Source organism: Nyctibius grandis, chromosome 8, assembly GCF_013368605.1.
Source record: "Nyctibius grandis isolate bNycGra1 chromosome 8, bNycGra1.pri, whole genome shotgun sequence".
NCBI lineage: Eukaryota > Metazoa > Chordata > Aves > Nyctibiiformes > Nyctibiidae > Nyctibius > Nyctibius grandis.
The window spans coordinates 39,436,696-39,454,398 of NC_090665.1; the positions used below are offsets into that span (position 1 = coordinate 39,436,696).

Genomic DNA, 17,703 nt, shown 5'->3' on the forward strand with positions numbered 1-17,703 from the left:
ACTGAGAAGAGAAATATATGAGTATTTTACTACACAAGTGTGTTACTTGCACCTTTTAATTAGTCAACGTTTATAACCAATCTTTCCCAGTGTCCTCCTGGGAAATAGGCCTTCCAGTGGAAAAAGGAAAAAAAAAAGGACCTATTCTATAAAAGTAGCAGTCATACAACTCATTACGATAGGAAAGCACCCTATTCCAGAGCATTCCACAGACAGTTCTGAAAATGCATTTTATTATGAAAAACTTTAAAACAAGCTTAAACTTGGGAAAAAAAAAAAAATAAACATTAGTTCACACACATAAGAAATCCTTTTGAAGTAAAAGCAAACACAAGATTATAGAATGATCAGAGAAACAAATGCTCCATCATCTAGCATGTTTTAGCCTGGCAATCTCCCAGCCCTATGTTAGAATGTAAGACCTAGATTCTTAAGGTACCTGCAACACACACCTTGGAGGCTTTTATTCATGTATTAATTTGTTAATTTTACACAGGGGATATTGACCTAGACATCATGAATGCTCCTTTGTCTACGCAGCGCAGGCTTCCTGTTTTGTGACATTCCAGTTGTGGTTTTGTGTTCTAGAATAACACTGTCTATCAAAGTTCAAGCAGCCTTATTTCAGGCTCCATCCAAATCATCCACAGCTGCGCAGAAAATGCAATCATATTGTACAAAAAGCAACTTCAAGTACGTTAATTAAATGAATCTAGAAATAACTCCAAACTCCTAGTGGTATTGTTCTACTAAGCGTATCCAAGCTAAATACAAACTCCTTAAGACAAAACACACTAATAGCATCACTTTAATGCTGAATGCAGCTGATTCTATCACAAAAAGCTCCGTCCGCCCAAATTTGGAAGAGGCAGGATACAAGGTGTAGCAAAGATGAATGTGTGTACCTTGTAGAATAGCATGTATTCCAATGCCAGGTCTCAGTATGTGTCACACATGGTAAAAACACGTTTAACTATGGGTGGAGGGAAAAAAAAAGGGCAAAAGGCTTTCCCTATATTTCTATACTAAGAGCAGTCCTAAACTGAACAGCTAATCTAATGAATAGTATTTCCATTTAAAATCCATTAGAGCTTACACAAAAAGAAGCTCTGCTGTCATCACTGATGATACCACTGAGAAGAAAAGCCTATGCTGAAATGGAATGACAGTATTAGAATGGTGAGAATAACCTTCCAGACTAGGAAATTCTCAGCCACTTACCATCCAAATTACTGGAGTGGCCAGAAAGTAAATATCCAATTCATATTTAATGCCCGTCATGTCCAGTAGCAGAAAAGAGGCTCAAATGCATCAAGGTCATAAGCAGAGGTACCAAGTCTTCCCCATGTTATCTTCCCTTGCTTGTTTTCCTCCAGAAAAGGACAATTAATGCTAACCAAGTGGCCCATCTGCTCTTATCTACAGGTAACTCCTAGCTGTCTATAGTAGCCTCCTTCCACATTGTAAGGCCAGCTGAAGATGCTAGCTTTGGTGCACCGTAGAGAGTTAACAACCTGATTAATGTCTCTAATGTGCTGGAATGATTTCTTCAGATTTTTACAGGGTAAATTCGCCATTTATTTCACTGAGCTTAATCCAGTTACAAGAGGCATTCGTACTCTTAACAGAATACTTCCTGAGACAGACATTGGATAAGCCAATTTACTTTGAAGGGCAAGAGTTGTAATATTTCCTTTTACTCAGGAAAAGCCCTCTGGTCTAATTCTCCACTGTCTCTACTGAGGCTCCTGTGTTAGAAGAGGTTTCTGGCCAACGAAACCGGAAATCTGAGACAGATCTACTCATTCCTTGAATGATTTTTCTTCTTTGTGTTTTACAGCACAACTACGCCTCCTTCGCAGCGGCTTGTGATCATGTTGGCAACTTCAGTCCAACTGTCCATATGAGGGTTATAAACTTCAACAGAGTCAGAGGTTACTGGAGCAGCAAAATCATGACTGGGAGCTCGGCCTCCCAAGGCATAAAGAAATCCATTCACAGCCACAACACAGACACCAGCTCTCCGCATCTTCATTGATGCAACTTCAACCCACTTTTCCTAATGAGAAGGTGAAAGAATCAACACATAGTTTTAGGGTAAGCCCCGATTCTGATAAAAGTAACTTTTAAAGCTTAAAGACTGAAACCTAAATAAAGAACACTATGCATACACTTCACAGGCTCAAATATGGTATGTGTACAGTATCAAGAGGATTATCAAGACTGGAATGACAACACTTTCACAAGTGGTCCAAATCATGCTAGTCCCTAAAGAGCAGATCACATACCGTCTACACAACACCCCTCCCCTTCTTCAGTCACTGCAATATGCAGTCTGTCTCCAGAGTAGAGAATGGTAACACAGTTTGAGGTGGGAAATAAGGAAAACTAGATTAAATTCCAAAAGCAAAACAGAATGGCACACTGGATTATGTTCTGCTTTTAAGAGCAGCTGCTGTTTTAAGAGCATCATAGAAACATGAGCAGTAACAGTCAGGAATAATTTATCACCTTATTCAAAAGTTTAAATGTTCAAAGTGATTTTCCTAGTCATGCCGAAACACCACTACATTTTGATGCAGAAGAAAGATCCTCAACTTTTGCAACAAAGTGCAACTCTCGCTTTTTCAGGGAGTTTTTTCTCTCTAGTTGCAGAGGGGGAATCTATCCCCCCATCTTAACCCTAACAAGTATTTACCAAACTACAGTGTATCTATGCATCATCAGTATTGGTTAGCTTTCAGTTTCCCAAAAGCATGCATGCAATCTTTGTAAACAATCCACTAGATCAGATAGCAACATTCTACAGACTGGTTAGGACAGACAGACCCTGAGGTCACCAACGCTTTGTTTTACTCAGATTACCAGTCAGTAGTGAAAAGGAAATGGAATTGCCAACTTTTTTCTTTTTAAAGAAAGGAAGAAGGCTACCTCTACAGCATCTTACACAAAGTGGATACAACCTACATTTATGAAAAGAAGGGACTCTACCATACCTCTTCAAAGGAGTATCGTTCTACAGTAGCAAGTGCATCCTGAGATTCATTCCAGCCTCCCACAGCATAGATACAATCGTTGAGAGCAGCCACACCAAGATACGCTCTTTGGGTGCCCATTGGAGGGAGCTCAGACCAGCGTTTAGATATTGGGTCATAGACGTCAACAGAACGTAGTTCTAGTCCTTCACTGCTGATACCACCAACAACATAAATCAAACCTGTAGAAACAAGAGTTTCTCCTCTGTTAGGTTTCCTAATACAAAGGTTTGAAAGACAGAAAATGTTTGTCACAATACAAGTTTCAGCCTGACATTAAGATGGCTTAAGAATGCCACATAAAAATCCTCCATTTGTCCAGCAGTAGCATACATAAAGCTTTCAAATGAGTAACTTGCAGCTCAAGCACTAGAAGCTCTGATGAAAGCAACACTTAATCAAGAGCAGAGGAGAGAATTCAGAAGGCTGCAGCCGCTGACCAGGCCTGGATCAAATACTTGATAAGCAAATTTCTAGATGAGTCTTCAGACATGTCCATCTTAAAATAACCTGTGGCAACTTTTCACATTGTCACAAAGGAACACACAAACCCAAATAAGGAAGGTAAATAAAAGCAATATCAGGAAGGACAATCAACTGTTAAAAGACTAGCTGGATAACCATACTGGCAGCCACGTAAAAACTGTTTTCATGAGATAAAAGGCAGAACTTTCTAGAACAATGAGAACTTTCTAGTCTTTTGAGTTCTGCAGAATTAAAAATATGGTACTAGAGGAACAATAACTGCGGCATAAGCATGTGCAACTGACAGCATGGTACAAGACAAAGGTAAAAATTCGTGACTGAAACATAAAGCTTCAAAATCCAATGGCCCTTGGAACTGTTTATAGATACAAACTTAACAATACTCACCTTGTATTTCACAACACCCAAAGTAGTAACGGGGCACAGCCATACTTCCCACCACGTCCCAATTATTTTCTTCAGGATCGAATCTTTCAATGGTGTCACCAATCTCTGCTCCAACCCAACCTCCTGCAAATAACAGCAAACACAGGAAAGAATTTAATGGCATGAAGCTGTGTGTTAGCTGCACTTTTAGACATATGGTGCACTGTTCTAGGGTAGACTAATTCTGAAACCAGCATGCAATCTACAATGGAAATAAGTTATAACTGAACAATAACTAACCCACAAAGAACTAATACACTAATACTCATGTAAACAGCTGTTTTTCAAAACTTAAGTTTGCAAATTTGCAACACCAGGATGTAATATTTAAGATCAACTCAATTTACAAGTTCCATGAATTAACACCTTTAAAATTAACTTCACCTACAAAAAAACCCCCAAACTTACCCAAAGCATAGATAGCACCATAGCACGTGCACACTCCCAGTCCACAACGAGCATGGTTCAGGGAAGCCACAGTGGTCCACTGCTTAGTAACAGGATTATAACATTCAGTACAGTTAAAAATTATCGCCTCATTCTCACCTGCATAATAAGAGCAAGAACTGAGACAGGGGAAATGCAATGTTTTGCACTGCACATATAGAATCATTCTTCAACTCCTTCCAGGACTGACAACATTTTAATGTAAGATCTTTTTTTTAGCCAGCCAAATGGCCAATGTAGCAAAAGCTTCGCTTTTACCCAGAACTGAATCACCACTAGGAACGGCTTTCATCAACAGTTCCCTGAAACATTACTGAAAACATCAGAGGGGTGAACAACCACAGTGCTACACAATTTTTACTCGGCAGCACAACTGACATGGTTTTCAAGACCAAAGAACGTGTTCTGCGGTGACAAAAACAGTATATATATGCATTCTTTAATGATGGGCTGGTAGAGCTTCCTGCCACATTCCTGTGCAAACATACATAACAAGCCTTTCCAGGTAGGCAGACCACAAGTGGCCTATCCTGTACTACTGCCTTTTATGCTGTGGGCTTCTGCTAGACTACAAGTGAGAAAATAAATGCTATTAGTGGTGGTACACAAAGTCTGCAGAACACCCAACGCCTCTTAGTACATCTGCACATGTCCACATGCTTACCTGTGAGTTGCTATACCATGAAGAAAGAGAAGCTTAGTAAAAAATGGCCAACATAGGAGCCCAAATGGGCATTCACAGAACAGTGATGGTAGAGAACCAAGGAACCCTAATTCAATTGTTATTATACCTAAAAGTTGTCTTATCTACTGTTGGGTTCCTCAGAACCACTTGCAGAAAGAAAAACCTAGAAAATCTCCATCCATGAGTACCCATGTAACAAAGAAAGCATGTTTCAGCTGTTACCTCCAATGGCATAGATCATTCCTCCCATCACAACCACACCCAGCCCACTCCGGGCCTCATAAAGAGACGACACTGTGGTCCAGTAGTGGCTAAAGGTGTCAAATCGCTCCACACAGCTGAGGCTTCTACTGTCACTCCAGCGTCCTCCTTGCAGTCGCGTGTACCCACCTAGAAAGTAAGTAGGAAGGATTATGTCTGAGTAAGAGCTTCCTGCTCCTATATCTAAACCAAAAATGACAGTAACAGCCATTAGCTGCTTTTAGTAGGAATTGGACTTTTCAAAGTAGCATTATTTCTCCAGCACACATGGAAGAATGATTACCTTGAGGATCATGTAACTTGTGCCTGAGCTGACCACTTCACCACAACACTACAAATATTACCATGTGTGTTCTTAGTAAAACACAGAGACCGGCCAATGGCCTTTGCTATCTTAAGTCAGTGTTACTTCCCAAAGGGTGAAACAAGAACATTCCCTTCCAATACAAAGCTGCAGCTTTGCTGAAAACTAGCAATTTCAAGCACCCCACCACATGAACCAGAATATTCTGGACAGAGAAAACGTCAGCCTTCAGAAGAACAAGGAGCAGAGGGAATTTGCATACACCATTCCAACAGTGAACCCTGGGCAAATCCTCTGCTGATTTGCAGATTTACACCCAAGGCAAATAATTTCTAAAAGGCAAATCTAGGCTTTGAATGCCATTTCATAATGACATGAAATGTGAATGCTGCCCCTCTGTGCAATTCTAAACAGAAAGCAGCTAACATGGTAACTCAGCCAGCTGAAATATTTTGCTATTTTTATATCTTTTGATTAAAAAATAAATCCAGCACCTCCTTAGTACTGTAATATCAGTTACTACTTCATCATTTGTTTTACAAGGTTCAAACAGCCACATTCTAACCTACTGCATAAAGGTACTTCCTGGCTTTCCTCCGGGGTTGACCTTTAGAAGCTTGCAGAAAACTGCTGACCTTGTTCTCTTTGGGAGATTTACAGACTTCACAATATTCTTTCAACAGAGTTTGCAGGGCCACCCGAAGGCTGAAATCTGGAATACCTTGTGGAAAAAAGCAGATAAAAAAGGCATAGTGAAAAATTACAGACAATAAGTAACCCAGTTGTAGAAGTTACTAGCTTCTCCTAAAACAGACTGCCTACTTTTATAAGGCTTTTTCAAAAGCATGTTTTTAAAGTAACCTGTACTTATTTGTTAAAAAATATAACGTTTGTATAAAGTAAATCTTTTCAATCATCACACTATTAACTTTAAAAAGTCCACCAAAATCCAGTAACTAAATGACACATCGTTTGCTCAAATCCAAACATCTGATATTGTTTCTTCCCTTCTGTCACTTACTTTCTATGTATTTTAGCAGCTTTTGGGCTCGTAGCAGCGGGAATCGAACAGGCTCCAGTACTTCTACGACGTATTTCTTTCTTTTCCCCACATCCTTCAAAATCCATTGCATCGCCGCTATGAAAACCTGATACTCGTCCTCGATGCTCAGGTCCTCACTTCGCAAGATCTTAATCAGCTGCTCCTTGGTCAGCGCCAGGAACTCCTCCCCGCCCTGCACCTCCAGGAAGTGCGCGTGGATGTAGCTCTCGGCGAACTCCATCAGGTCGTGACAGGCGATCTGCTCGGAGAACTGCAAGAGGCCGACGCAGTTCAGCGGGTCGATGTGCCCCTTCAGGAACTCGCAGCAGAGTTCCACCACCTCGGTGAGCTGCAGCATGTCGGCGGCGACGATGAGCTCCTGGACGTTGTGCTCCGCGATGCTCAGCACCCCTGCGGGCAGGCACACCACAGCGGGGCCCTGCTCCAGGATGCGGCCGTCGGGCAACCACCATCCCGGCCCGGCCGCCGGGCAACCGCCCCCCCGGCCCGGCCGCCCCCCCGTCGGCCGTTACCTGTGTAGATGAAGTCGAGGAGCGTGTGGAAGGTGTCCGCCTCGACGCCCGCGATCCGCACCACATCCCGGCCGGACTCCTTCATGCCGCTCGCGAAGAGTGCCGCGAAGTAGGGGCTGCTGGCCGCCAGCACCAGGCGGTGCACGGCAAACGTCTCCGGGCCCACCTCCAGCAGCACGTCGCAGAAGCTCTGCTCGGCCCGCAGCCGGTTGATCTGGGCCAGGAGGAGGCGGGCGTGCTGGTCGGAGAAGGCGCTCCCGCTGTTCTTGGCGGCCGCAGCGCACGCCATGGCGCTCCCTCAGATGGCGGCACCGTCCCCCCCGCGCCCCGTTCCCCTCCCGCCCTGAGGGGCAGTGCTGGCGCATGCGCACCGGCGCCCGCGGCGCCCAGTCCGGGCCGCCCGTGGCGCATGCGCGGTGGGGAGGCAGGCCGATAGCTGGGCGCGCGGTCGCCCCGCTGAGGCGGGTGCACGCGGCGACGGCGGGCTTCGTCAAAGAGGCCCTGCTGAGGTGTCCTGTGTGCCCAGCACCCTTCTCCCTCAGCGGGCGTAGGAGGTGGATCTGCCCCGGTCGTGGTATGTCTGTCTGATCCTTTGTCTATGTGCTTGCCTGGTCACTTGGCCCTGTGGAGCCTGTTCACCCCCAATCGTACCTCTGGCCACCGCACCATGAGCTCGCTGCCTGCTCTGTGAGGAGCTTTCCTGACTGTGGTTCAAGCTGGTCCCCTGCTGGGTTGGCTCACTGTGCCTGGTGCTGAGGTAACTGGTGAACGGCCTGTGTACCGTCATCTTATTCACTGCCTTCACAATCTCTGTCCCTCAGTTATATTCCTCTCAGGCATGCCTTTGCAAACTGGATTCCCAGCCACCTTAATCTGTGCTTGTGAGAGAGAAACATGGCAGTGTTGGGGAGAAACCACAGCTACCATCTGCCTGGGGGAACCCCAGAGATGGGAGGCAGCGGGAACTGCCTGTCCTTAGCTCAGGATGGTGACATCAGAGCCAGCACTGACCCGAGGCAGAGCCGGCCCACGCACCCCCCTTCTCTATAGTGTCATGCCATGTTTGGGCCTTCCTCTTCATTCCAGTGCCGATGTTTCATCGCAGCGCCCTGTAGCAGTACCGTCGGAGCCACTGTGGTCAGCACTGATCCTGAGGCAGAGCATGCTTCTGTCTTAGTCTGTATAATTCACTGAGTCACTGCGTGCCTGAGCACTGACCGAGGGATGAGTATCACATATTGAGTTACACGCACATGGTCACTGGGTCTGGCAGAGCTGGCACTGATACTGAAAGAAGTATCCCTCCTGAGTTTTCCACAACTGTTCCAGCAACATGACATGCAGCCAAAGCAAAAAGCAATCAGAGAGCCTCCTGGAATGCTTCCATGTCTATTTACTGTGAGACTGGGAAAGAAAAACATGTCTGCTTACAGTTACAATGGTCATGGCCCCTCAGGCTTTTCTCATGATTCTGTGTTTCATTGTAATAACTTTTAAATGTGCTTCTAGAAGGAATCAAAATCGTGATACTCTCTGGGGACTGTTGGTTTCTCCATTCATCAGCATTTGAAAGGTAAAATTACCTTTCAAGCTGGTCTTAAAAAAATACCCATAGAAAATATAGATCTAGATAGAAAAATAAGGTTTCTGCAAGCACACACAGTTGGATGCATGCTGATATAACTCAGTCTAAATTTTAAGCTAGGCTAATAAATGCGTTGAGATTTTTCTTTCATTGATGAATCAGTAAAAGAAACCAGACCCCTCTTGCACTGACATTTTATTCATCGGAAGTGGCCTGTGAGTAAAAGGCTTAGAATTCTCCTAAATGCCAGTGGCTCAGTCGCTGGCTGATGTCAGCTGTTAGACACTTGGCCAGTACTAGGATTTCACACCAGAGCGCCAAATTTACAGACAGAAAATAGCGTTGCTGAGACTGCTAATTTTGCCCCGAAGGCCTGTCCTGTCCTGTATTAATGTGGTTGAATGGTTCTGCCTCCAGGAGAGGGCACTGCTTCAGCACGTTTCTTCCGTAACCACACAGCATCTTTACCAGACGGAGCTAATGCTCCCATATACTATTGTGCATCTCCCAAAACAAGCTGTAGATTTTCAGGACTAAGTCTGAAAGTACATTTGACAGTGTGAAATCGCACCGTAATGAGGAGCCTTTTGATTAACACCAAGAAGGACAAGTCATTGCAGTGAAGTAACTAAAAATGTCTTAAATTTTTATATAGTAGGCTCCTAACAGGATATTTGCCAATAAGCCATCTGAGTGCTGACTGATATGTAGGACAGGGGGCAAAAAAGGCATGTCCTGTGCTCCTCAACGTGTCCCACTGCTCATGCCTGCACAGAAATGCTGCTGTCACTGTACTAAAACCCCTCAATGAGAAGAATCTCACAAATAAACTATTCAGGCTTTCTCTTGAAAAAAACCCCTGTGTTCTGCCAGAGAGCCATAAAGCATTGCAGTCCTCCCTGTGCTATACCACAGAGGCCCATGGCTGCTCAGATTTCCCTGGCTGAAGGTTTCTCAGGAAAAGCTTTCCAGATGCCTGGAAGATGTTCTGCTGAGTAAGGTGTCTGTGCTCCCTCTCTCAAGTCCTGCAGATGGTGCTGTTTCTACAGGATGATATATTTGAAAGGTGTTGCATGTGTGGGTGTTGTAGTTCTGTGTTACAGGAAGATCTTTGTTAGATCTAAGGTGTTTTTTTTTTTTCTTCCTGAACTCCGTGAAGATGGAGGGCTTTTAGTCTCCAATAAACTAAAAGAAAAATACTTGACTTGAAAGTGCAGTTTTGCCTTTCTGCCTCTAGTCTGTCCATTATACCTATATCTCTGGGGATTGTTTTGGCTTACTATTCAAGCAGTATCCTTACCATGCTTGGCTGCTAAAATTCTCTCTTGCAGAGGAGACATGAAAGTCAGGCCTTGACTATTTGTAGGTACGACAAACTCCGTGGGGTGTTTTGTGGTAGGGAGCCACTTTCCATGAAAGTCAACCAGAATGTGCCAGGTCAAATTCCTCCCCCAGTTTCAATGGGTGTGAAATCTTCACTTCCCGTTCCAAACTGCACTGCGTCTCTGTACTTTGTCCTCTGTGCTGAGGCATCTGCTATAATCTTTCAGTGGTACAGTCAGTTGCTGTTTTAATTACTAATTACCCACTGTAGTCATTACTTGTATTTTCATGCACTTGACCTATGAGATGAGAAGTGTTGGACAGCCTCACCAAAATGGAAAGGAGCTTACTTTGTGTTTTGGTGTCCAGGTCACAAAACCTTCATAGGATACAACCATTTTTGCTCCACTTCCCTAAGTTTCATGAGGACTTGAACTCAAACTTCTCCTAGGAAAGCCAAAATTGCAGAAGTACAGAGCCACCAAGAGTTTAGGAGGACTAGAAATATCTGTAGTGCCCTAAGGTACATCTCTTACACTTCTAAGACACCTTCTCTCTGTTAAGGTCTGCGTTTGCCCAGGTGTTCTGTATACTCTGGCTGCCATTGCATGCCCAAGGCAATGATGCAGATCAGCAGTCTCTGTTGATGCACAGTTTAGTGGAGTGGTGGTGTTATGTGCTGCATCATCAGCTTGCAGCCCCTTGTAGGGGTAAGGTGAGAGAGGCTGCTGGAGTTCACACTCATGCAACATGGAGGACAGAAGAGGCTTCCAGGGTGCTTTCAAACTATTTCTCAGACCATGGTGGTTAACCCATTATCACCCCAATGGGACTGGTTATCATGTTGTCTACTCAGTCAAAAGCCTCTAATGAGCTACTGGCACTGGATTCTAATTAGATACCTGCATAAACGTGTTGTCAGGTTACATTTTTATGTGATACATAAACTTCAGTGGATGAAGAAGCTTCCCTTCAGGGTCTGAGTGTTTCCCATCTCAGAGCGTAAAGGCATTGTGCTTCACAGTGAGATAACAGATTTTCCAGACTTAAGTCAGGCATGAGAACACTCTTTCTTGTCAGGTTTGGGCCAGGCCCAAGAGCTATTGGCTTCATTCCTATGAGGGTTAATAAATCTTGATGGCTCTGTGTGTGTGTGTAGGGTAGAGGTCTGAACTGGAATTGACCCAAAGATGGAGAGCAAGAGGGATCCCCAAAGCTGGTCTTTCTGCACAGGCAGCCCCAGAATATAGGGCAAGATGGTGATGGCTCTGTCCGTTTGTCAGTTGAGCTGTTAATGGCTAGGGAAACTGTAAAGCTCATTGAAATGCCATACTGAGTGTTTCTCCTCTTTATCTTTAGAAGCTTTTGTGAACTCTTTTGTCTATTTTGGAATTTGTAATTAAGTATTTTTATCACTTTCACTGTAATATGGCTTCAGGTAAAGGTGACATTAAGGTAACTGTCTGATATGAGAGTTGTCAGTCCAGACAAGTTTAGCATTCTTGAACTGGGTATTGAGTCACCCTTCCAGGTATCCACATTGCACCAAAGGTACTGAGGAGCAGGCTGTGCTAGAGTCCAGCTGAGCAGGGTGATGCCCTCGGATGGCCAGCTGTAACCCCAGGGAGCCATTTGGCAGGCAGCGAAAGTGGGGAGCATGTCTGAGCTGCAAGAGCCTCCAGAGCGAATGTGACATTCCCAGTGAGTAATGCACAGATAATGGCTTGTGGTTTCAGGAGCATTGGCAATATTTCACTGCTGTGTGCTCCAGGCTTCACCTGCACAATAGTGTTGGGTAGAAAGGTGATTGGTATATGATAAAAAGTAATAAAAAAAGGAAAAAACTTTTTCAGTCCTAAAGTATGCCCTAGCAACAAAAGGTCTGTGTCATCTGACCTACTTGTGTGGAGAGGTTCATGTTCTGGGTACACATACCTAGCAGGAAGTTTGGAGGAATTCCAGTGAAACTGGGAATGTTGTGCAACATTCGTGGCTACAGTTCCCCACCAGTTAGAAGATTCTTATGTTTAAGCCACAGATCTGGAGCCATTCCAGGCAATCTGATTTAAAGTAAACATCCTGGATGCAGTGTGTCAGATACTAGCACAATATTGTTTTAGTCTTTCTCATATCTCCTGTGGGAATAATTATTCCATGAAGAAGGAAAGTGATCTAATGAGAGAATTAACTCAAGAGCTTGAACATTGAATTAATCACAGCTGTCTGAGAGGGGAACCAAGGCAAACTCCTCAGAGAGCTCACTGCATTTCCAAGGAAGGAGGCCAAAAGAATCCTAAGACTCGGATAGCAGTTGGTGATCAAAACAGAGGCAGGAGACATATGATCTTAGTAGCTAAAGGGAAGCAAAACTGTGCAGCAGAGAGAGTTTCCCCCCTCATTTTTCTGAGAAGTTAAATCTCAGTAGTAGGGGATTGCTGCAACTTTTTCTTGGAGATGTGGAAAGCTGCCAGATTGTTGGGGTCTGATCCTTACTGTGTCTTCATACTTATCTGAAGTAGATGATTGATTTCATAGCTTGGCTCTTTTTTCACTGTTGTCTAGAGTTGTCCTGCAGCTTCACACTGAATTAGACCTGCTCGCTAAGGTGACTTTATCAAGGGTGCAGGTCTTTTTTTTGCCAAAAGGAAAAATTAGTTGTGCTTGAGAATTATCAGTCTTCAGGCATGTGGGACTTTTAGTCTTGCTATTAGTAAAGTCTGGCAATGTTTCAAATTGTAATCCAAATCCTAATGCTTTTCAGACTCTTTACTTAACTCTTCTTGTCTAAATCACTGTGTTCCCTTGGATAATAAAGTAGAGTAAACATACAACAGACCCATGAGCTGTCTAGAGCATGTGGCATTTTTTTAAATAACTCCAAGTTATGCAAGCCTTTTGAACAGAAAAGAGGAAGGAAAATAACCAGAAAATGTGCATAAATTCAGCTAATTTTATTCCCTTTATTTTATATAGTCATGAGATATATACCAGGAGCACATTTGCTCTCCTAGATGGTATTGCATTTGCGTTGACAGAGCTTGTGAGCTGATTTCATTGAGAAGATGGATAGAGTTAAACTTTGCCTGATACTCACCACATTCCACAGCCTGTGTGTGCAGTGGGGTCATTCCAGAAGCAGTGCCTCTGTGGAATGTGAGATACGTCACGATCTCCGTGAGTAACTGTTAGTAGGATGTCTGCAGGTCCTGCATCTGCTTGCTTTGTGAGTCAGAACATCCAGGGCTCCACGTATACTGAAGCCTTAAAAGATTAAAACTTCCACAGAGTAACATTTCAACTGTAAATGGCACAGGTTGCTGCTACGCATCCCAGCTCCTTGGCTGCTCTGCTGTTCCCTTGCCATGTATTTCCTGGGATGAATTTTTTCTTTGATTTACCTTTCCTCAGTGCAAGCATTCTTCATCTCCCTTTTTAGAATTTCACCTTTGGGGTCTTGGACTAGTTCTGTGGTTAGAAAGATCATTTCTATTCTAATCTTGTCCTTTAAAGTGCTTGCAAAATCTCTACTTATTGTCTGAGTAAACAAAAATGTGGACCAGAATCAGAACAGAGTCTTTGGGATTCCTAACAGAAGACCTGTCCGATTTTAATGACAACGTACTCATAGCAATATTTTAATATATTTTTTAACCAGTTGTGCACCCATGTTATGGTGATTTTGTTTGCCCTTTGGTTTTCTCAGTTTGCTTATCAGAATGTCACATCAAATGTTCAAAACCCTTAAGAAGCCATATCTCATCTACAGCTTTCCCTGTTTCTGCAGGCTGGTTGTCTCTCAGCAAGGGACATTGGCCTGGTTTGACATTATTTTTTAAAAATAATCTAAAAATTTTTATTTTAATAATTTCATTATCCTTCAATGTGCATGGAAATGCATTGTTTAATAACTTGTTCTATTTTTTGGATGCTCAGGTTTTTGCAATATTTTATTCCATAAAATCTCTTTTATAATTTTTGCGTAATAACTTTTGTCCAAGGATTACCTTACAAAGCACAACTCCATTTGCAGTGTGAAATAAGGTTCTGAAACAGAACTTGTCCGTGCTAGTCCTAGTTCTGCAATACTTGCAATGATCAGATAAGTTTCCTTCTGACTCTCTCCTGCTGACTCAGTTTGCTTCTCACTACTTATTTTCCTCTCAGGTATATTTTGAAGATTAATGAATATTTATAAAATTCTCTGAGTGAAACCTGCACATGAAAAATGCAACAGAAGTTGAAAATGTCACCATTACTGATGCTTATTGTTTTTTAAAAAGGAAGCTATATTGCAATCAATATCCACGGAAAATTAGGAACTATAAAAATAGAGTGAGGACTCTAAAGATACTACAGGAAATTGTGGCTGGCACAACTAAACTGAAGGTGAAAACAATTGAACAATCATCTTGTGCAATGGCACAAAGATACACTCGGCATGTTTTGTTAATGATGCTTAGTATTGAAATACACGCAGGATAAAATATTTGTATTACAGATGGATGATGAAATCCTTTTCAATCTGCAAGTAATTAAAGATGAGGTTCATCATCATAAGTAACTAATAATTTTAAAGCATCAGGCTCAGATAACCTATACTAAAGAGCTCTAACAGAACTGTCAAGAGAGAGCTCATTTGTAAAAACTCCTGGCATTTCAGTGAAATTTCAGAAGACTCCTAGTATTGTGCCAGTGTTTAAGGAAAGAAAATTAAATAAGCAGAGCAAGCAGGATGACCCAGCTATCTGTGTTGTGGTTAACGTGACACCAGTCCCATAGCACAGTACAAAAGCTGATACTTAGCCAGGTAGTAAACAAGTCAATAATTGGCAATAATTTTTATTTTTATCAACACTGTCTTGTTGATAAATCCAATTTAATTTCTTGATAAAAGTTGTAAGTCTGTTTCCTACAGATTAGTGTAGGAACATATTTCACAACATATTTCACAAAGCGTTTGATCTACCATTGTGACATTTTGATAAAGATCTTAGTTGAGTCTAGTGTCGCTAAATACAGAGACATTTCAGTTGTCTGGGCCAGCGTGGGTCCCGAAGCAGGGCACGTGCTTTTGAGCTGTGATGCGTAGCAGGCACTTACCAAATCAGGTCAGCATTAGCTGGGGATGTCTGAAATCATCAGTAACTTGGATCTTGCTATTCCCTGGTTCACCTTCACGGTATATTGTTGTAGTCTGATTTTTAGTGGTTTGTGTTATTTTTAATTTTGCTTTATCTGAGTTATCCTAGCCTTTTTGTAAATGTAAAATCACCACTGGGGGCATTTCTGAGTGACACGGGGATTGTCTAAGGGGTAAATTACTGTGAGTATAAAGCAGCTAGACAGACCAAACAGTGGCTTAGGAGGCTGGTCTGTTCACAGGAAGGTTTTGTAATACAACCAAGTTCAAAGCAATGAGCCTAAGAGCTAACATTACAGTTCACACCTCTGGGACCAGGGAGCTGTTTAGTGGAAAAGAGTAACACCAAGAAAAATGAGGAATCATAGCACATGGACACTGGAGGCATGCAAATAATCAGAACGATGCTCTTGTAGACACGGGCAGTGCAATTAGGGAGAAGTGTATAGAGAGGCAGGGACATGGTGCTCTCTCTGTAGGTCAGCCTTAACACTGCCTTGGAGTATGGCTTTGATTTGTACAATTTAGGAAGGATATTCATGACTGGAGAAGGTACAGAGAAGAACCGTAAATATGATTTAAGGAGAGAGGGAATGTCTTATAGTGACATATCTAAACTAAATACAGCTAAGATAGATCTAATTGCTAAGAAGCAATTTGATCCAGTGTATATGTTGCTGAGCAGAAAAGCAATGCTGAATACCGAAGAACTCTTTAATACAGTGGGCTTTAGCCAAAACCGATGGCTGAAAGCTGAAACAACAAATGTTAAATTAGGGATAATCTTTAACACTGAGGAAACAAATTATCAGGTGCATTGGACAATTCTCCATTATTTGGAGTTTTAAATGAAGACTGAAAGTCTTTCTGGATGAATAACTTGTATTTGAATAAAACATATCTGGATCAATGAAAGAATGACCAAGAGGTATGAGACAATTTCTATGTTAGGGACAACTGAGTAGTTCTTGACTTTTTGGCTTAGAAAAGAGATGACCTAGGGGAAATATGGTAGCTCTGCAAAATTATTGGGGTCACAAAAGAATTAAAAGGTTTGCTTAGGGTACATCATGACTCAGTGGGAAAGTTATGAATAGGAGCTAAATGGTCTTGGTCCCTCAGCTGCTGTAGGATCCAGTGCTGTTCAAGATCATGCAATAACCAGTCTCATGGGTCATCCTGAAACTAAGCCTGGAAGAATTGTTTGTTGAGAGTGGTTTCATGAGTAATTTAGCCAGAGCGAAGATAATAAAGTGGAATGGGAAGAAAAAGAGCAGAGAGACAGGCAGAAACAATTGTGCTATCCTTAACAAAGAACATGAAGAAAATCTTTGGCCGTGGTGATAAAGAAAAAGTTGGTGTTATGGCAGTGAGAGGGGATAATTAATTCTTGAATTCTGAGCAAAGCAAAATAAAAAGCAGGAAAATTTCTCCTCTGATACAGGTGCAATAAAGAAGGACAGGACAGAACAGTGTTAGTGAAATAGGGGAAAAAGTACTGTCAGAACTTTACAGAAGACCAGATTCTTGTTCTTTCTTTTCAAACAGTAGAATTGACAAATTGAGTTAGCACAAGATACAGATGTGGCAAAATATCATTCTAAAAACCATTCAGTGCTGGTAAGAATTAGTCCATTGTTAAATATACTGAGAAGCTGGTTGGAAGCAGAGCATGACCTAATGGGTCTAGCATTACTATTGCAGCTGTGTGAAACCATTCGAATAAATAAACAGTCCAGTGGAGAAAGTGTGCTGGATTTTTAAGATTCTCCTAATTTAACAGGATGTGCCAAGTCATTGTTTTAACTGTGGGTCAGATCCTTAAGTGCTGTAGGATCTCCATAGCAAGCACTGAGATGATGCAGATTTTCACAATTGGATCGTCTGACCCTCCAAATTAAATCCTTCTCATGGTTTTCCTGGTGATACCACTATGAAAGGCTGTACAGAATGGCACAGACCTGTCCACTCTACAGCGATGTCAGAGGGTATATGGATGCATAACTGAAAGCAGGATTTCATTCATCCTTACCTGACGAGTTCCTCTGGGACCGGTGCACATTTTGGTTTTACTTTGACCGTAGCAGTGATGCTGGGAAGCAGAATTACTGATTGGAGAAACCTAACTGGGGTCCTCCCTGACACTTCTGTTTGTCAGAGATCATTCTGTTTGGAATAATTCAGTGGGATTAATTGCACTCAAAATTATGCTTCAAATTCATATTGTAGGAGACTTTGGTACTGCTGTTGTTTAAGGTAAAAGCCCAGTGCAACAGACCATGCATACTGTATACTGGCAATATATAGATCTAGGGATTTATGTAGTACACCACAATCCCCTGTTTTGCAAGTATGTTTTTAAGATACAACATAAATACATTTTCAGTGGTCAGTAGCCAGGCTCACTGACCTATTTCTGTGTGCAGCATTTCTTCT

At 42.5% G+C, this 17,703-nt stretch overlaps 2 protein-coding genes across 2 annotated transcripts in view; both read right to left on the reverse strand.

The window, feature by feature from the left end:
* The window catches only part of PRDX1 (peroxiredoxin 1), a 116,305-nt gene that overhangs the window by 92,159 nt on the left and 6,443 nt on the right, over positions 1–17,703 (reverse strand). The window lies entirely within an intron of this gene.
* Positions 1,555–7,549, reverse strand: IPP (intracisternal A particle-promoted polypeptide). Its single transcript, XM_068406712.1, has 8 exons — positions 7,220–7,549; positions 6,666–7,097; positions 6,210–6,365; positions 5,302–5,469; positions 4,356–4,493; positions 3,909–4,031; positions 2,997–3,217; positions 1,555–2,059 (listed from the first exon to the last, which is right to left on the reverse strand). The coding sequence occupies exons 1-8, from the start codon at positions 7,506–7,508 to the stop codon at positions 1,835–1,837; spliced, it is 1,752 nt and encodes a 583-aa protein (XP_068262813.1). The 5' UTR covers positions 7,509–7,549; the 3' UTR covers positions 1,555–1,834.